Source organism: Sabethes cyaneus, chromosome 1, assembly GCF_943734655.1.
Source record: "Sabethes cyaneus chromosome 1, idSabCyanKW18_F2, whole genome shotgun sequence".
NCBI lineage: Eukaryota > Metazoa > Arthropoda > Insecta > Diptera > Culicidae > Sabethes > Sabethes cyaneus.
The window spans coordinates 23,635,208-23,656,726 of record NC_071353.1 but is presented as its reverse complement, the minus strand read 5'-3'; the positions used below and the strand labels follow the sequence as shown (position 1 = coordinate 23,656,726).

Sequence of the window (21,519 nt, the reverse complement as noted above, 5' to 3'; positions counted from 1 at the left end):
TCTCTAGTGCCGGCGAGAACAATTGTATCTGACAAAGCAATTGATTGCTAGCTATTGGCGTGGAATTTCACTTTCCTCGTTATTTGTTTGGCAGGCGTTGGCAACCTGCTGTCAGTCAGGTAGCGTGCGCAAGTCCTGGTGTCGGTCAAGTAAGGAGCCCCTACCGTTGCTATGTTCAGCGTTTGCTTTATGCGATGTGGTTGCCATGGCACTCGTTCGCACGTAAACAAATATAATGATCCTTTTTGTAAACATATATGCATCAGGATGCAAATTATATTCATGAAATTGTTCGCAAAGTGACATTTGTGGAAACGACTGAAGCAAATCAATGCGAGGTGATGTTAAGACAGCAAATGAACAATGACGAGCAACTGAAAGTGAGCAACGAAGAGCCGCAGCCGTTCCAAAGCCCGACCAAAACTATCGATGATCTGTATAGAAGTATTCAGCAAGAAATTCGATTTTACAAGCAAGAACACGAGACAATCAGAGGAGATTTAAAGCAATTATTACAGCGGAAAGTGGTCGGAAGTTTTGTGAACGAAACTTGCGACGGGCCGGAAAACGCTGACAATGCCCGGGAGCATCGAGATCAGGAGCAGTTCAAACAGCTATCGAATGAAGTGATAAACAATCTCAAGAATCAGCTGGATATCGTTTGGCAGGTTAGTGCTGTTGTTGCTTCATTACTTGTTTAAATTGTATGTAATTACACAGATACATATTGTTCCGCGAGTTGTGCAAAACGACTAATATGTCTGTTTTCAATAAAATCTAATTTTTTTTATAATAGCAAGAACTTTCATTTGGTACTAAGATCGTTGAAAACGGTTGTGTGGCACCGGAGAAAACCACGTCTCGTTTTCACATTTTTGATTATAGGGTAAGTTAACCTATAGTGGACCCTTAATCTAAAATGAACCTCGGATACAATTTCGGCGTTTTTAGGTTGTACTGCTTATTTCTGAGCGTCGACATTTTCAATAGGTGAAGGTCCATTATGCGGTTAACAATGCATTGGACCATTAGAATTCATACACACCCACACCCATACCCACCCACACACACACACACACACACACACACACACACACACACACACACACACACACACACACACACACACACACACACACACACACACACACACACACACACACACACACACACACACACACACACACACACACACACACACACACACACACACACACACACACACACACACACACACACACACACACACACACACACACACACACACACACACACACACACACACACACACACACACACACACACACACACACACACACACACACACACACACACACACACACACACACACACACACACACACACACACACACACACACACACACACACACACACACACACACACACACACACACACACACACACACACACACACACACACACACAGGGTAGGGGAATGGGAATCCCATCCCGCGCTTACGCGCTATCGGATGCCCCACCCCGAGAGCTGACTACAGTTCCCCCACAATTATGGACCATTTAAGCAGAAGTGTGATTTTAAAACAATCAATTGTAGCGCATACTATTGTTTAAAAGCAGTTAATAAATGTTTTTAGTTACAGAAATATGTAATCTTTCAGTTGATTCAGTTATTAAACCACTTGCACTAAATGCACGTTTTCCACGGAAATTTAGCTTATATTATGACTGATCAAATACCCAATTATGGATCACTTTTGGAAGCGGTCACAATTATGAAACAATTTTCATCATATTATGGATCAAAAGAAAAATACACTTTTTGCAGCGAGTTCACTCAATGAACTTTATTCAAATCATGTAATAACATAAAAATAACATGTTTCAAATCGTATGAAAGACCTTGTGCGGCTTTTGGTCTGTCTTTAGATGCCTGCCGTCCTTCTTCGAAGACACCTACCGATCAGCCTTTGGAAATGCTTTTCGCGATTTCACGACTGATTTTTTGTCCTGGAAAAAGAATCTTAGGCTCACCAGCTGCGTTGGCTCCGAGAAGACTAATATAGGATGAAGTTTTCTTTTTTCCGAATGGTTATTAACGATGTAGGTACAATGAATCTCGGAAAACTTAATCGATGCTAGAGTTTAATTTATTCGCTGATATGATGCGACTCTGTATGAAACAGTGCAAAGGCGACAATAAACCGAAATGTGACCGATAGCTCTAAAAACCAGTAAATTCAAACTCTCTAAAAAGTTAAGGAAAAAACATTCGCTTAACTTTTGCGATGAACCGTTGCATATGTACCATCCTAGCGTTTTACTGCCTTACGTAGCTTTCCTGTCCTGCGTTATTGAGAAACAGCATTTTCCAAAAACTCAGCTCTGTGCAGCTTTCGATTCTGCTTAAAAAATGTTTGTAATAGGTGCTAAACGGTTTGAATTTGTGAAAATTACATTGGAATGAAAGTGATCCATAATTGTGAAAAATTACCTTGTTTTGGTCCCTATTATGGATCACTTTGAAAATTACTTATTTTTACAGGAAAATCATTGGCAACCACCAATATTTCGCTGAATCGTAAAGAACTTAGCTTAATCTATATGTTCAAGACATTTTTTGCTCGAAAATTGGTGATTATGTCACATAGCAACCTTATGAATGAGGAACGTACTGCTTATGCTGATTGAAAAAACGACAGATTTTGATAGATTCTCGATAAAAACTTTGTACGCTCATTGAAAAAGCATCAATGTCGGGATTTAAAGGATGTTTTATATGTTAAAAGCTAGTTAATAGGATATATTTTGTTGAAAAAATGCTTCATACCTTAAAACATTTTGTTTAACTGAGTTATTTAACTTGAAACACAAAAGTGATCTATAATTGTGGGTGATCTATAATTGTGGAGGGAGTGTACTATGGGTGTGGTGGGACAAGTCTTGGGCATGGTGAGTCTGCAAGAAAAGCGACAAAAACTCGATAGCAGCTCTGTGAGGCGAGTCGACGCTGCCTTAAGCGTCTTGCCCTCATTCGAGCGCCTGTACCCGTGGCAGGGACTACTCGGACCCAGTGGATAAGCGTGTTCCCTTTACCGATGAACGCCCTAACCCAGTGGGTGGCGTAGTGCAGTGGTGTAAAGACGCAAGCATAACTCAAGTCCCATAAACCAGCTGCAGACGTCGTAGTGTCCTATAAGAGCTCAGGACTCTAAACCTAAAAGCCAGGTCAGGAGTGCTGGGGGCACAATAGGATCAGTTCCAGGAAGATCCTAATTATGGAACACTTGAATTAGAGGTGTGCGCCGCCGCCGCCGATGATTTAGAACCGGCGCGCCGCCTGGGTCCTTTTTTCTTACGCCGCCGAAGCCATTTACCCAAGCCGACGACATAGCCCAACATTGACAAAAATGCGGGTCAAAATGTTGACAGCACATAGTACCTTTAATTTAGATTCAATTCAACTACCGTGTTGCTGTACCCTGAGTGTTATCATGCGTCCAACGAACTTCAGCATGACGTTTTCTGTCAAACTTCTGTCTTGCGTTCCGGTATTCATTTCTTTTAAAAGAGACATAAGCGACCAAAATTTTTGAAAAAAATTTTGGACAAAGGTAGGAGTCACAACGACTACTTGTTAAGCGTAGCTACTAATACTCCCCCCCTCCTTTCTCACCGTTCCGGTCTTTCTCCTCACTCTAAAAATTTCATTACTTTCTTCTACCGTCCCTTCGTCAATTGTAAACGAACATTTAAAAAAATATTCTTTTTCCTTTTTCTCTGGGTGTGTTTCGTTTACAGAGCTCAAAAGCTATCAAAGTCTTTGCCAAGCTTCTACCAATAAACCTAAAAAAGTTTGTTCCGACACGATGTGTAGTTGCTGAGAAAAAGGTACATAAAGTTTGTAGATCCTTAATTTTACTAGATAGCACCAATTAATTGTGTTTTGAAACACTGAACATGTTAGTATTCATTATTTCGGAATGATCGGCAACTCGTTTACAGTCTTTTACAGAGAAAACAGATGTTATTCAATGTTACGGCTGTTATGGGTATCTCTTATATACCGTATATACAACTATTGTCCGGTCACCAAACTATTTCTTCAAAAGTATCCGAGACATGTTTAGATCTAGTCAATGTTATCCCAGCTAATATTGTAGATAGACGTCAATTGAAACAATTGTTGTATCTTGGTGTTACTTGAGGTCGTATAACCCATCGTGCGTCTTCAAGTCAAAGGACTGGCCACTTTGTCGGTGGATACGGAACTTACTCGGTCATTGAGGCTCAAGTACTTGATTTGACTTTCATCGTGCCTGTCTTAGAATTCTAGTGTGATTTGTAGTATCACATAATACGTTTGATTAATTTCAAATTGCGTCCATTTTCATATTCCGTATTTACTGAAAATTACTCTTGCCATATATTCGGAACTGATTAGCCGAATCCAACCATAATCAATAGCGACATATTGGACATTATTGCTTTTCATTTCGCGGTTGTAAAATGACTGGTGTCAAAATTAGGTGCCGGTCTTACCCCCATACTGATTTCCAGTGTTGCAAGCCCGCACTCGTTTGGTCTAATTTTCTCACACGCGCCTTTTAGTTTTAACGAACACGCCGGCATGAGTATCTCCTACGGACTCTCGCTCTTATTTTTTCATGCACTGCGACAAGTTTTTGCGAGTGTGTATTTAGCTATCGGCCTCAGTCGCCGCTCTCGCACGTCATTGCAATCCAAGCAGCTGACACCGATCACTCGCGAGGGCTCGCAGTCTTATCCGCGTGTGTAAGTGAGGGCGTAAGGTAAACAAAAAAGAAAAAATGCAAAATAAGAATACATATATCCTAGTATTGCGCTAGCCTGCACGGGCTGTTGGCTTCTCACAAGTTGTTGGCTTTGTAAGCGGGCTGTGCAGCAAGACACTTCGAGGCTGTGCGTTCGCTACTGTGTTACCTAACTCACTGCGAATATGCGTTGTATTCGCGGGATCGTGTTGGTTCGAAAGGTTTCGAAAAATATCGCCCTTGTATCGAAAATATCGTTAATTTTGATCACTAAAAATAACGTACTTAAACGTTATATTTCATGGGCCAGTAGTACGCAATAATTGTATTGTGAAACTGAATTGTTATTTATGCAACTTTTTACAAATTAAACGCAATAACAAAAGCACCACTTATAAAAAATCGTTTGTTATCGATATTAACTGCATTTGCGTTATAAACGAACAAAACGTATGGTTACGTTTTATTTCAATAATACGCATATTCGCAGTGAGTCAGGTAAAACAGTAGTAAGTAGGTAGCAGGATGTATGCACGCAGCATCGGTGGTTGCTAATCGTGCGCTTGCGTCAGTTGCGTAAGCGCTGGATGCTGCTTATACTCGCTCGCATGAGACTGAGCATACTTTACTTCTTGCTGGATTTGCAACATTACCGATTTCAGCTGCCAAGTTTTAGGCGCCGTCTATTATTCGCAATGTATGTAATATCCCTTAATTAAAAAAAACACATTGGCAGAAAACTGAAATTTAAATTCGATCTATAGCAATCGGACGTTCATATGTATGGCATAAAATAGAAAGATGGGGTGCGTATCCCAATCTTCCCTGCCTTTTACGTACTAGTGTCTACCATATCGCGTATTCGCAAACATACAAATAAAAAATAATTCAAAGATTTAAGGGCCCTTAAAAATCATTCACAAAATAAGCATTATTAAGATTTGTTTTACTTGTCAACTTTAGTTCGATTTAACGGTGTAAAATACTCGCACGCCGATGCACGCCGCCGCCACCGCCGCCGATAATCTGACCGGCGCACACCTCTAACTGGAATAGTAGGGAAACGATCGGATTAGACGCTATAGGGCTGAGGGTTTGCTATTCTACTACCTTAGGTAAGGAAGGGTGACACCTTCCCAAAACGGCGAGTAGGGTAATGGTACAGCTGCCATCCGTCCCACTAAAACCGTGACTGGTCTCTAGGTACGTTCAAAGCTCGTCACTAATGTCAAAGTGCGGTGGTGTAGGCTCAGATGATATATTCCTGACTAACGCTGATCGGATGCTGACATCCCTATCCCCATGAAGGATAGGGGGAGTGTCCCTAGCCATGACCTCCCTGCTTGCATAGATCACCATGGGATCGTAAAGGCGACTACACAGATACCAGCGGAGATAGCGGCCTAGAGTTGGGACCCAACAGAAATGATTAATTCAACCAACCAATACAATGAAGAAGGAGATAGCGGCACGAAGGAGGGGCCCAAAAGTATGGGTACACCCCAAAACAAAAACAGCAGCGGGTGTACGCCACATGAGAAGACGAACGTGAAGTGGAAGGCTACAACGATCACCAGTGCCGAACAAGGATACACTGACGAGTAGAAGCAGTAGTGTGCCTCTAGCAGAGCAGAAAGGCTCATGTGCACTGACGCTGATTCAGGTGCCCATGCCAAAGCCTGGAGGTTATGTCCGCCGAGACGCGATGATGGAGATCAGAGTGAAAGTCGATGAGCTCACACGCAGATCAAGCAGTTGGTGGCGAGCATTAAATCTGCTATGACTACAGTTGAGTGCGAGCATATGAAACTCGAGGCTAGAGCATCAGAGACGCCGAAAAGACGTCCAATAGTGAATTCTCGCTCGGACAAAAGAAAGAGGGAAACGCCTGGTGAGGAATAGGGACGAAAGAAAGCTAAGAACGAAGAGGAAGACAATCCGGACCAAGGCGAAAGTAGTGGATGGCGTACCGTCGCAAGCCAGAAGGAGAACACGAAGCAGAAACAAAATGGAGCGGAAAATGGTGAGCAGAAGAAGTCGCGGCCTCGGCGAGAGAGGATTAAGGGTGATGCGCTGCGATGTCGAAACGAACGCCAACATTTCGTACGCAGCGATCCTCCGTTAAGTACGCGAGGCTTCAGAACTGAAAGAGCGCGGCGAAAAAGTGGTAAGGACCAGGCGAACCCAAAAGGGAGGAATGCTCTTTGAGCTGCAGAAGGATCCATCGATCAGGAGCGCAGCCTTTAAAGAGCTCGTTGCCAAGGCGTTGGGGAGTGAAGCAAACGTTAAAGCGCTCTCCCAAGAAACCGTTATTGAGTGTAGGGATCTGTATGAAATTACGATGGAATAAGAGTTGAGAAGTGCATTGAAAGTACAATGCGAATTGGGTGAAGTACCATTGGTAATCCCGACTAGAAAGGCATATAGTGGAACGCAGACGGCGGCGATTCGCCTTCCGGCGGCAGTAACGCCCAAGCTAATAAAAAAGGTCAAAATTAAAGTTGGGTGGTCAGTATGCGTATTAAAAGCCATCTCACGCGTGGCCAAGGAAATGGAGCGTTGTTTTAAGTGCTGGGGCTTCGCACGAAACTGCCAAGGTCCAGATAGATCCAGATCGTGTCGGAAATACGGCGAGAACGGCCATTTTGCAAGCTACTGCGTAAAACCGCTGAGGTGCATACTCTGCAATAACGGACAGAGAAATGACCACACGACTGGGTGGCTTCCAATGCCCAGCATATAAGAGGGCAAAGGCGGGTCAGCCTGGGTACAGCCTGTTGGAGGGCTTGGCTAAGCTGGATGTGATGCTGTTGAATGAAGGTAACGTGAGCACTTTTCGTAAATACGGACGCGAATCAATCGTCGACGTAACCTTCGGCAGCCTGTCGCTAATGCCGAACATGAACTGGAGAGTATGTGAGGACTATACACATAGTGATCACCAAGCGATCAGTTATAGCATCGGCCGGCGGAATTCAGTGTCCACACCAAGAGCAAGAACCTACGAGAGAATGGAAGATGACTGTTTTCGACAAGGATCTCTTTGTTGAGGTTCTCCGAGTGGACAGTGAAATACTGATCTTAACTGTGGACGAGTTGATGGATATTCTGGCGAGCGAATGCGATGCCACCATGCCGAGGAAACTGGAACCAAGAAACCACCGTCGCCCAGCTTACTGGTGGACCGAGACACTTTGCAACCTCCGCACTAATTGTCTCAGAGCTAGAAGACGCAGTCGGAAGCTTCTGGAGAGGATTATGCAAGTTCTCCCGGTAGCAGAATAACAACAAAGCGTTGCGTGAGTTATTTTCCTTTATGAATGACGGAAATTGAAACGGTTAGTCGACATTTTCTTCTTCTTCGCACGAAAAAACGTTGCAAATTTAGCTGCTAGGAATTCTTTAATGAAAAAAAGCATTCAAATAGATCTCAGCGCACTTTGATTGATCGTGTATGAGAGTAACAAACTAAAATATTAGGGAATAACTAATTTTTTCATTGTGTGTCATAAAAATCGCAGATATTTTTAATAATTTGTTTTGGATAGGACGGGAATAGGCAACTACGACGAAGCAGCAACATACCCTAACGAAATTTATTAGACTATTGTCAGAACACCCTTCAGTGAGCAATCCTGTTAATATTGAAAATGTGGTTCTGGTGTTCTTCTTTCCATTCCACACCTCAGCGAAGCTCTTAACTTGGGTTTCTATCATCATTGATTGTATTTTTTGCCTTCAAAATTGTTCTAATCTTGTTTTTTAAACCCTGTTTTATATTTTGCAGGAAAAGATCACTTTCGAAAGCCTCTGGAAAAGCTCTCAGAAGACAATTCAAATACTTGAGCTAGAAATAGGCGAATACCGGCGGCAGCTGAAGCAGCCGAAAAGTATACAAGACCTGCGGCAGCAATACACGGCGGCACTACAACTGCTGGAGCAGAATCTGATGACGTTGCGCTCAAAATTGAATCAGCAGACCGAGGAAAACAAACGCCTAAAGGCAGCCGGCACTGCCGAACAAAGTCGTTTCGAAGCTCTGGAACGCGATTATACCGGTTGGTAGATTACTATGAGTGTGTGTGTGTATGAGTGTTTTTAAAATCCTTTTTGCAACCGTTTTCAAGGTAATTTTGTTTTGTGAGGGAGCATAAACATTTTTGCCAAAATATATTAAATTTTATTCCACTTCATTAATTTACTATAACTTTTCTCAGTAGAGCAAATGTTTAAAGCTATGAGCTATGCATATCTTTTGAATAACTCACCCCAGGATACTGCCAATTTCATAAAGTTAGGCGAAATAGTTCATTAAACAGTGTCTAAATTCCTAACTTCCATCCTACCGTCCAGTTCAAATGGCGCACGGAATGCACTAATGAATTGGAACCACTTTTCTCTCACTCCTCTTCCATGCTGCCGAATAGCTCTACAGTCGGAAAACCGAAACCTGCAGGCCACCGTTGACGGGTGGCGCGATTCCCAGACTCACCAGGCTGCCGAACTGGAGCGAGTCATGAAGGAGAAGGCCGACCTAGAATCGCTGCTGGATCAAGCGAATGCGCTCGCCCGGCAGCACATGAGTCGGGAAAATTTGGCACTGATGAAGGTACAGGAAGCGCTGCTGGTTGCCGATTCGGCAATCGAAGAGAAAAACTCGCTGCTGCTGCGCGAGGAAGGTGTACGGGAGGAGTGTGATTTCCTGGCGACCACCATTGGCCAGGTCATGGAGGAGGCTGCCCGCAAGGTAGAACTCGAAATGAATGCCATAAAGGTTGGCTACGAAGGCCGTATCGGTGCCCTCGAGAAAGAGCTGGAACAGCTGAGAAAAACGCTGGAAATGCAAACACAGCAAACGCGGCAAGCAGAATCGCGAGCGGCCACGCTGGAGGATAAGTTCAAGGGCTTGATCGTAACGAATCAGAGCCTCGATGCGGACCTTCATGCTGCATCTAAATTAATTGTAAGTGCTTGTTTGTCTGTTTGTTCCTAGCCCGGAGTGTTTGCTTTCGACATTAAGCGACATTAGCAGTTTGGTGGAATCGAAAATGTAATTTAATTAGGTCAGATTTTGCTTCTGGGACGTTTCGTTTTTATTTTCTGTTTGCTGCTTCTGGTTCTGGTTCATGGTGAAGTGGCTTGCTCATACAACAAATTTTTACTTGCAGATTGAAATGGAGCTAAAAATGGAAGCATTCCACAAAACAATGATAAAAGAGCGAGAAATTAGCAAGTAAGTGTAACGTTTTTAAACAATTTAAACCCTGTTATTCAATCAACAAAAAGTAAGAAACCGATTTCGCATAACGCTACAAAATGATTGCAGTGCATTCATAACGTTTTTGCTGAAACGATAACAATTCCAATTTCAACGTTGGCTGCTTTTACGGTCTTTCACAGCACAAATCTTGTTTTTCTTTCCCTATTTTGCTGATTTCCTTTTTCCGATTACCGCAGAACCAGTCAAACTCGAGAGCAGGAACTGAAACTTCTGCTGGAAAGCAATGGAGAGCTACAGGAACGGTGGAAGAGCGAAATGGTGACGCTGACTGATGAGTTGCAGCGCAATCTGAAGGCACTTCGACGGGAAAATTGCATGCTCAAGGCGGAAAACAATCAATTAAAGGATCAGCTATTGAAGGTTTAGTAGCCGCTCGGTTGCGGCAGTCAGCTGCTGCTCGAAATGGATAGGAGGGAAAAGCGAGAAAGGATCCAGAAAAGTAATTACACCACGCCCTGGCCCGGAACCAGCGTTCTCATCGCCGTTGATCGGCCAGGGTGAGTGGGGACTAGCGGTCTTGCACCATCGCGTGATTGTTTGGGAGAGTTGTTTGCAGTGGGTTGATGAGCAATAGCTTGTTTCAGTTCTAAAACAAAAGATTATTTTTAAATATAGTTATCCATTTATAACTGTACACTGAATTTATGGACTGAACAAAAATCAGATTAATTATTTTTGATTTGGAACAACTGCCAAGATTAATAAAATTCTTCGAAAATAGTTTTTCAATTTTTCTTAGTTTCTGTCAACATGAGTAAAAAATTACCGGGCCTTCATCTCTTTAAATAAATACTATACCAATTTTGAATTTCCGAAAGGAGCTTCGCAAAAGTAGAGCGAATAATATTGTACTTTCTACAGCATTGGTTCGTTTTTGACAACACGCCAGAAAAATTTCCGAAATCGAACGGTTTTGGTATTTTTTTGTCATCTTTGATGATTTTTAGCAAGAGTCAAAGTCATTATGGGGGCCCAAACACGGGGACAAAACGCAATCAAATTTTAACAGGCAGGCGTTAAACGCAATACGTAGAATATATATACATAAAAGTGAGCGTGAGTATGTTTGGATGTATGTTCCACCATAGTTCCTGAACGCCTTGACCGATCTCCACCAAACTTGGCACACATATTCCTTGATATAAGGAAATCTGTACTGGGTGGTTGATAAGAAGGGGGAGGCCATAACTCCGAAATGCCTGGGCGGTTCTTCACCAAACTTGGCATACATGTTCCTTGACTTAAGAGAATCAGCATTGAAGGGTTGACAAGAAGATGAGGGGGATGGAGGGTTGGGGCGTGGGGGTTCATGACAGGGGGAGGTCATAACTTTGATACACCTGGACGGTTCTTTATCAAACTTGCCGCACATGTTCCTTGGCATTAGGGAATCAGCACTGGAAAGTTGACAAAAGGGGGAATCCCTAACAAGGGGAGAGAGATCTAAATAAGTAAAAGGCGTTGTGTTTCTCTTGCATTTAAACCGATTGCAGTTGTGCAACTGACTTTGAGAAAAGAGGGGGGTTCCTCCGAGGAGGAATATATGGTAAATAAACCTTTGTTTCGTTTCCATTATAGCGATTTTCATTGAACAAACCGATGCATAATTAGCTATGCGACAGAGACCTGACTGAGAAGGAACCGACATTTAGGGGGACGAGGACGGTGAGTATGACTGTATGTTCCGTCATAGCTCCAGAACTTCTGGACTGTTCTTCATCAAACGTCCTTTGTCAAACACATGTTTTTTTTGGCATAAAAATCACCGGGGGTTGACAAGAGAGGGAGACGGTCTCTTACAAGGGGAGAGAAAGGTTCAAATGGGTCAAGGGTTGCGTTTCTCTGGCATTTGGAACGATCGCAGTTGGACAAGTTGTTTTATTTCTGAAAGGGGGAATAGGGTGGCCATTAAAAAGGGGGAGGTTTAAAAACGCCCCCCCATTTGGGCTCCCATACAAATGAAACACAAGTTTCTGCATAATTGGGGGATTGCTAATCAAGAAAATGGAACCAAATTTGGCATGTGGGTGTCGTTGGAGGTAAGAATTTTTTCTATGGTGAATTGAGACCCCTTCCCTCTTTAGTAGGGGAATTATGACCTCTCCCCCCTTTAAGAGGGGGCGGGGGACTCCCATACAAATGAAATATAAATTTGCTTTTATCTCGAGAACTAATCAAGCAAATGAAACCATATTTGGCACATGGGGGATTTTAGAAGCATGAATTTATTTTATGATGGTTTGGGACCCCTCACCCCTGTGGTAGTGGGATAAGCACTCTCATACAAATAAAACATATATTTTTGCGTAACTCAAAAACTAATTGAACTCGAGAAATTTTAGACTCTTCCATAAAACATTAGTCAATAAGGCTACTACAAATATTTTATCAAGTTTTTGTCCTTCCAGTGTTGGGCAACTGAACGGAAGGAGAATTTTTTAATCGAGAAAAACTAACTCATTTTTACCTAAAGTTTAAACGTGAAAACCAAATCTGTTCTTGCTTTTTTTATTTTTATTTATTTTATTAATTCACAATCTGACACTAGTCTACATGAATACAATTACTTATAACAGATTGCTATTTCTGTCAAATATGGTTTTCATATATATGTTATTGTTTTCCATGCAAAAACCTACGAAAAGAGAGAAAAATGACGATTTTTGCCAATTTTATAGTTTGAATTTCCATTTCTGTTTGGTGTTAGACGCGTACACTCATTTTTCGAATTCTTTAAGCTGTAGAGCCCACAAACAACTGATTTTATTAAAAAACATTCGACTTACATCCCACAAATTATTTTTTGCCCTCCGATTTTTTAAGCCAATTTCAATAACTTTAAATATAATTTGCGATCCGCCGTTGGAAGGTAGCCCCCTTCCGCAGAAATCACCTCTGTTGCTACTGGGGTTCCACCTACTAAACCCTTGGTCCCTGGTCGAACCACTGGGGACCGTCTGGGGTGGGTACTCACAACCTCTTCTCACACCCGAGCACGAGCGTGAGTCTCTTACAGCTCAAGGTCGGCTCTGACTTAATCCGATAACCAGGACTGTGATAAGTGTACGAATGAATAAGTCTGCTGTATATAATTTTACCTTTTAATTAGCTCTAACTAGTACAATAATCTGTGTGTGCGTGTATGAGTAGTGTGGTGGTGGATACGGGGTGGTGACCAACGACACGTGGCGGACAGCTAGACGATTCCTACGTATACTTGCACGTATAATTGCGAAGGTCTTTCACGGGGTTATATCCGGGTACAGGTCAATCTGCAGACGGAACTTTGTCTCTCCGCAGGCTCGACGAAATTGATCCAACTGCTCGGAAGAGAGCCAAGGATAGCAGCCTTCTTGTCACGTTGAATGAACACACGTGGTAAACGATTGATCCGTGGTGGTACGGCTGCGATTCTCCTAGTAATGAAGCTTTGGGGTGGATTCAGCATTCATCTAGCGTGGCTGGTAATTATTCCGAGGTTCGACCGGTCTAACGGTGTAACTTCGTTCTGCTTCGGGTTCAAACTTCGGGTTTGATTTAGACTCATCAAACGGGTCCTATTGGAAAAACGGATTACGCGGTGTGTGGTTAGGATTTTTACGTGAACTTCCGCACACCTAATTATACAATTTATCCGCGTTTTTAGTTTACCTGATTCGCATTTTCCTTTTTTTAAACTTTCACTCTTTATTTTAAATATCCTATCTAGAAATAAATTTTAATTTCTTTCTTCTTGACACTCAGCCTAAAACCACGTTGTTCGTTCACTGCGATGTGTTTTAGTATGTGGTTCGTTACCAATTACTTTCTCCTGTCCAGGCTGTCGCTATCATTCCCCTTCATTCGCCATCTCATTCACTGTTTCCTTTTACTTCCTTTTCCAGCCACCCATTTAACTCAACTTGAACCGGTTATTTGATCGTTTTTCGTGTTAAATGTAATGTGTGCTTAATATTTAACCCTTTTTGTTTAATATACATTTGAATTGGCCGTATTAGTTTTAAGTACTCCGGAGACTATTTAAAGAAATCGATGGCAAATCATACCAATTATTATTTTGACAACATATATACAAATGCTACGAATGGTAACACTGTCTAGGTTTATTTGTTTTCCTAGAACTACTGACGTCTATTACTTTCCCTCGGTTGGGCCCAAACGAGCGACAGCCAGTAAGGAGAAGATCACCCATGCGAAATGGTATTTTCCACGAAAAAGCTTTCCTTGAAATGGTATAGCTTAAGGTTTTTTGCTAAATGGTATTCGGCGAAATGTTAGACAATCACGGCGAATATTGCTATCCGCTTTATCATCCGCTTTCTGGCTAAGCAATGGGGGGAGTTGTTTTCTACTTTACTGTGAGAAAAACTTGCAAATTTGTATATTAAATTACCCATGCTTTCATAGTTACGTAACTGCCAAAATGAATCATCTAAGGTTGAACTCCACAGAAACTTGCAAAACTCGAGATTGTGACAAAGATTATTCGAGATTCATGATTTATTTACAACACAGTTTATTTTGTGGCAATACGAAGTTTTTCGGGTCAGCTAGTCTTTGTATATAAAAATGGATTTCTTTCTGTCGGTATGTTCCTTATAGAATCGAAAACTACTGAACCGATCCGCGTGAAAATTTGCATGTAGGGGTTTTTGGGGCCAGAGAAGGTTCTTATGATGGTTAGAGACCCCTCCTCCCACAAAGAGGGGGAGCTCCCATACAAATGAAACAAAAATTTCTGCATAACTCGAGAACTAATCAAGCAAATGGAACCAAATTTGGCATGTGGGTGTTGGGGGTGGGGGTGGGGGGGGGTTCTTAAAGTTGTGAGGGGTCCTAATTCAACATAGAAAAAATTCTTGCATCCAAAAACCTTCCATTCCATTTGCTTTTGCTTGAGTTCCATTTGCTTGATTAGTTCTCGAGTTATGAGAAAATTTGTATTTCATTTGTATGGGAGTATGGGAGGTTATAATTCCCCTCATAAAGAGATGAGAGTAGGGTTGTTGATATCCTAAAAAAATATCGATATCAGCAATATTGATATTTGGACCCTCCGCGATAATGCCATCGATATTTTGGCCGGATATCGATATTGCAAAAACCCCGTTAACGTGAAATCGCACTTTTACCTAGTAACACTTAACTTTGCATGCGGCACCTAATCTTTTATTATATTAAACTCGGCATGCACCACATTGATCCCCTGGAACAGGCTGACGGGTAGGTAAAAAACCGGGTGAAAAATATCAGCGAAACTGTGATATTCACAAAAAAAATTCGCTTTGCGTTACGTTACTGCGTTATTTACGGTTTCTACACAAAATTTAATTGCTGTTTGTGACAAGACAACGGGATGAAAAGTTCGCATTTCTTTGTATGAAATTCAACAACGGCTGGGCCTATTGGCGTTAATAGAGCTAAAAGATTTAAAAACCTTCTCAAACTCGCCGTGAGGAATTGATGGTTATTGATGGTAAAATCTAAAATATTTATCGTACATAAAATATAAAAACGCTGAAACAAAATTGAACGACACGAGCTGTCACATAAACGCAAATAATAAGATGCGGTTGATGTCGGCTATACCAACGATGCTGATTTTACAATTTTCTGGTGTTGAAAAAGGGAACAGGAAATATGTTTGTCTTCTCTCATGCAATGACATTTCCTTACTAGATTTAAGGGACGTGCGGATTAGCATCAAATATACTATTTCTCTATTCCGATGAATATTAACCAAATGATATGAAACAGATCCTTCGAAGTACAGAATAAGATTGACAGTTTTTTTACTGGCAAGTTCAACTGTGTACAGTTATTGGAAGTCCGTATAAAAAATAAAAATATTGTAAATTTCCCACCCTTTCGAACGCGATGAATTGTAATCGTCGCGGACGAAATCGTCGCGAGTGTAATTTTCATTTATTTTGTCAAGTAAACCAATAATTTATTTGCTAGCTAAACAAGATGTATTCGTAACTCACCCACAGTCAATGCCTGCGATTTTAGGCTGCCAAAAAGTTGTGCAGCGTGTTTTATTACAAACGGTAAGGACAATATCGTGGCCGATATCGGCCGCAAATATCAAAATATTGATAATATCGGTCAGCTCAATATCGGCCTGATATATCAATATTTTAAGGACGGAAAATCGATAATATCAAATATCGATATAATATCAACAACCCTAGAGGAGAGGTCTCAATGCACCATAAAAAATTCTTATCTCCAAAAATACCCACATGCCAAATTTTGTTCCATTTGCCTGATTAGTTTTCGAGTTATGCAAAAATTTATGTTCCATTTGTATGGGAGCCCCCCCTCTCAGTGGGGGAGGGGTTTCTAACCATCATAAGAACCTTCCTCGGCCTGAAAACTCCTACATGCAAGTTTTCACGCCGATCGGTTTAGTAGTTTTCGATTCTATAAGGAACATACCGACAGACAAACAGACAGACACACAGAAATCCATTTTTATAGGTATAGATAAATAAATAACAAACAAAAGATGTACTTGCTCGTGACGACGCATCACTGCGACCAGTATTGTTGAGCTATTACGATATTGTCCAAGTATTTGCTGTATCCTGCACTGCATTTCTTTTAGCTATAATCGCTATTGAATGAGCGTTAACGTATATAAATTTTTAAGCGTGCTGGTGTGTATTGGGTTTACCCTTCTATCAATACTAAAGCTTACTTCATTTAGAATTGGGACAAACTTTTGCTCATATTGTGGCGCTCATGGTGGACAGATTTGGAAGTTCTTGGCGCCCACGTGTCGGAAATTTTGTTAGCTTCACCTATGTATTTTTGACATTCCGCAAAACGACTGTATTTTGCAAACAAACAACATGAAAACCGAAAGTAGGAAAAAAATTGTGCACAGTTATTTGGAAAATCCATTGTGGTCTGCATCTAGGCTAACTAAAAAGCTGAAATTGCCCAGAAATACCGTACGGCGTGTTATCAAACGGTATAAGGAAACATTGACGTCGATTCGGAAGCCTCAAGCTAATCATCGGAGTGGAACTGTCGACCGGAAACTACGTGGTAAGATTTTGAGGAATCCCAATCAAGAGGAATCCCAATCTGTCGGACCGTGATTTGGCCAGAAAATTTGGTGCTGCCCATAGTACCGTGAGGAGAATTCGACTCCGGGAAGGGATCAAGTCGTATCGAGCTAGCAAATAGCCAAACCGAACCGTAAAACAGAATAGTGTGGCCAAAATCCATATTCGAAAGCTGTACGACCGGGTGCTAATCAAGTTCGACGGATGTTTTCTGATGGACGATGAAACCTATGTCAAGGCTGACTTCGGGCAAACGCCAGGTCAGGAATTTTACTTGGCAACGGCTCGGGGGATGTTCCGTATTATAACCGAACACTACAGCTGTAGCACATTTTTCCAACACAGATATCAAGTTCGCCGAGGTTTAATCGTCTCGCAGTAAAGAATTGGCGATCTGTTGGGACGATGAACTTGTGTTACTTTTTCTGGCACACTTCCCTAACACAGACATCAAATTGGACTAGGTTTAATCGCGTTCGTAAGAAATCTGTTGGCACGAGGGGGCTTTGTTACTCTCTCTGGCGTACTTCCCAAGCAAGGACATCAAAATGGTCTAGGTTGAACCGCGGTGTTAAGAAATCTTGTTGAAATGAAGAAATTGTCACTTGTTTTGGCTTAATTCCCAAGCACAGATATCAAATTGGTACAGGTTTAGATCATCGTAAAGAATCTTTCAACCAATCACGAATCGAGAATTCTGGTAAAACATAGGTTCATTATTTTTAATTTTTCAATAGTTTAACATCAAGAATCCATACTTTTCTTCATTTGGGTCAATTCTTAGAAGATTTTCCGATCGATTGGTGTAAGAATATTGAAAATCGATCGGAAAACCGCTGAGGTATTAGCGCTCAAAACATTTCATTTTTCGTGACGCTCGCATTTTTCGATTTTTTGGAATGACACCCTATCTCAAAACTTGCCGTAAGACGTAGTCCTACGTCAAAAATGCTACATTTGTGTAAGAAAAGATCTTGAATTCAATAATAAATAACTGAAATACATGCAATGGTTTTTGTTCCAATACTATCTGAAACAAGTTTTATTCAGACGTGAAAGGTAGGTGCTACAGATTGGCCGCGATGGAAACGATGTGTGCCAAAATTAAACCAAGCCTGTACCTACCACCATTGCGTCAGTAAACTGGTTGAACAGCAGAGATAGACAAGAAGCGGGTACAATTGCTAATCATGTTGGAAATATGTTTCTAATGCACAGCAGATTGAATTGCCAATGATGTCCTTCGCAGGCGAAAAATTTCAATCGTAATTTATTACGAAGTTTATTGTTTCTCTTTGTTTGTAACAGATCGATTGACTATAAATTTTAACATGAGTTTGTCTAACCCTGTGGTTTTTTTTTCGAATATTTAGATAATGATACACTATTCATTGTATAAAGTGATAGCATTTTGTCCAGTTGTTTGCGTTAAAATGTACTTATGGAATAGACAAACTTTAATTATTCATGTTTGCCAAGTGCCAATTAGATAGGGTATGACTGTACTATCTAAAAACTTGAATTTATGTGTATTCAAGCGTAACTGGCAGTATAATTTATGTTGAAACTGAAATAAATTGTTATTTAAAGTTAATATCACAATCAATAGAAGAAAAGCTTAAAAGCTTTAGCTTTTATTTTCTCACAATTACTACTTTATGGAATGGGGCAATATAATTTCGATCGACAAATAAATGTTGTTTGTTCCTCAAATCTATAACGTTGAAAAGCACCTCTTAACCAATGACCCCCTGTGCCATACAATGCGACTAAAAGTCTCACAAAGGGGAAATTTTCCCGACAATCACCGCACAATGAAAAGCAATCTTCCAGCTCAACTCGACACGCTCTTCAGAACACTTTCCGTACATTTGTCGGAAGAAGCACGATTCACCCAATTTCTGTGCAACCCATTCCGAACCAACCTGCCCGCCGAGTGGTTCCTTAAATCTACTCGCCAAGAAATAGCTTGATTCACCTGAATTTTTCCGTTACGCCTTAGCGAGCGGAAAAATGTCAAGTCTTTTCTGGAAAGCTTTCGTCTACAGATGCGTTTGCTATTCTATCGAAAAGTCACTCTCTCTCCCCAGCGATGGAAGGAATCCGCAGGAATCAATCAACTTGCTACTCGTATGCTGTGAAGTTTGCATATTCGTCTGCCGGGAGCAAATCTGTTATGCCCGTAACCATCTCGTCGTAATCGGAGCCGCAGAGACCGCAGAATGGGGGAAACAATGGCAATGCGAACGCGGCTTTACGATGCACTTTAGAGCTTCGCGTTGAACACGATTGAGTTTGTATCTAAATTTGTTGCCGAACCACTAAGGCGCACTTTCCGAAAAATGGAAAAAAGATTTAATGCATCTGGAAATGTTCGGCGTCTCCCATCAGGGTATGTCAGTTTCATAACGCCTGTTTCGTTTCTTCTGATTTGAAAACAAATAACTCCCGCAAGAGCTCCTGTCAAATTCCGGCATTTGTAGATTGTAAAATCTCGACCAGTCTATAGATGCAATGCCTTGGTGCGTATTGTGCTTTGCCAGTGTGGTTACTCGAAATGAATGGATTTGCCCTCGGCAGTTGCAAACGGTGGCTGCGGCTTTTCGGGCACATCTCGCCCAAGTAGCAGGCTTCATCGAGAGATGGTCTTCCTCGCATCGGTATGAATGGTAGGAGCGTCCGCTTGATGTGCGCTACGGGATGGACGAGAATTCCAATTTGAATCATTTCTAGCAGGTAATCCTGTTACTCATATATACATAGGTAGGTACCTACGAGCCCGTGGACTGGAGCACATTGTTAGTCAAACTGGGGTTTTCCAGGAAGTAGTCTGAAGGATACGAATGTTGAGGCGAGTGTTTTGAGATTCTGTAGTACACCATGGAGACTTTTTTTTGTCATATTTTCCAATTAGCATATGATGAACTAGATTGAAGGATGATGAAGACATTTAAGTCATACGAAAGAATTAGCTCTCATTCGGGAAAGGTTGCTACCGGTACGGATTGTTGGATTGAAAGAGTTTGATAGCAATGCAAATGCAAATGAAAATAAAAAAGACGTTAAGAAGAATCGAGAACCAACGGTATTGATTTTAATAATCAAAGAGCATTCCAAAATTCAGAATGGTAAGTCAGCATGGTAAATTTTATCGTATCCTTCGTTTTCAGAGCGAGTAATAAAAACTGGTAATCGAAAAGTGCACGAAACGATGAAACTAGTTCACAGTACATATTTAAAATTTACTTCTCGTTTCAGCACCTTGATGAACCTGTCGAAACCGCAGCGCAGTCGAATGTACACGGGAGCAGCTTTCACACGAAAGCAGTCAACCTGCCGGATATAATTGTTAGGTGCATGCACTTGTGGCACCGGGTAACGTGTGCACAGGATCAAGGTACACGTTGTTTTCGGAAACGAAAACACCCGACATTCAATAATGACGACGGAAACGATTATTATCATGCCATGTCGTTAGGGGTAAGGCAGCCACTAGTGGCGAGTGAAAGTCGTCGCAACGAGTACTGACATTAAGGCGAATTTCAACACCAAACTCCACTAAGCCGTGCCTTTATTTATTCCTTGCACGCCACTACTGCAGGGGATTAGTGTCCTTTACTTGCCTAGAAACGAAGCAAGGAAGCAGGTGGATACCGTGATCGTGTAGCTCTTGCTACCAGAATTCTCTTCATATACTGCACATAAATAGGATGTGTTTGCGCGTGGAAATGACTAAATGAACTTCTCGACCACAGAATTTCTTACCTGGTTGAGATTACTAGTTGCACTGCTAGTTTTTGTGAGATAAAAGTTTAAGTTTATGATAATTTCGAGGATATTCGCCGTACTTTTACCTTTGTAAAATAATAATAATTGTTGATTTCTCCCAATGCAATGTCGTGAACATTACCGTTAGACCGCTTAGTGAAATTATAAGAGGGTAATCAACAGCGCGCCACAGTACCACATAGGATGCCAAGATTGAGGCAGATCTCAGGTCAGATTGCAAAATACAAAGTCGGAACAAAGTCAATTGAGTGTAGACATCTAGTAGAGGACGTGCCACGTGGCTTTTTATTTTTGTTCTTATAATGGCCGTTATCCGTGTTGAAAATTCTTTGTGCTGCACCGCTGTTGCCTTCTTCTTCTTCTTCTTATTCTTTTTCTACCAGGCGAGAGCTCTTGCCGTATCAAGAATTCCTCTCCATTGTACTCGGTTCTGGGCTATTCGTCGCCAATTCGTTGCGCGTCTCGACACATGCAAGTCGGCTTCGTCCTGGTCGAGCCATCTAGCACGTTGTGCCCCTCTATTCCTAGTGTCGGTTGAGAAGTGCCATTGTGTAGTGCCATTGCTAGCGGTTATTGGTCATTTTTGTAGAGTTCTGCCGGG

General features: G+C 41.6%; 1 protein-coding gene across 1 annotated transcript; it reads left to right on the top strand.

Annotated features, from left to right (window-relative positions):
• Positions 1 to 257: 257 nt before the first annotated feature.
• Positions 258 to 10,419, top strand: LOC128745479 (myosin-13-like). Its single transcript, XM_053842553.1, has 5 exons — positions 258 to 668; positions 8,560 to 8,830; positions 9,200 to 9,735; positions 9,941 to 10,005; positions 10,230 to 10,419. The coding sequence occupies exons 1-5, from the start codon at positions 258 to 260 to the stop codon at positions 10,417 to 10,419; spliced, it is 1,473 nt and encodes a 490-aa protein (XP_053698528.1).
• The last annotated feature ends 11,100 nt before the right edge of the window (positions 10,420 to 21,519 follow it).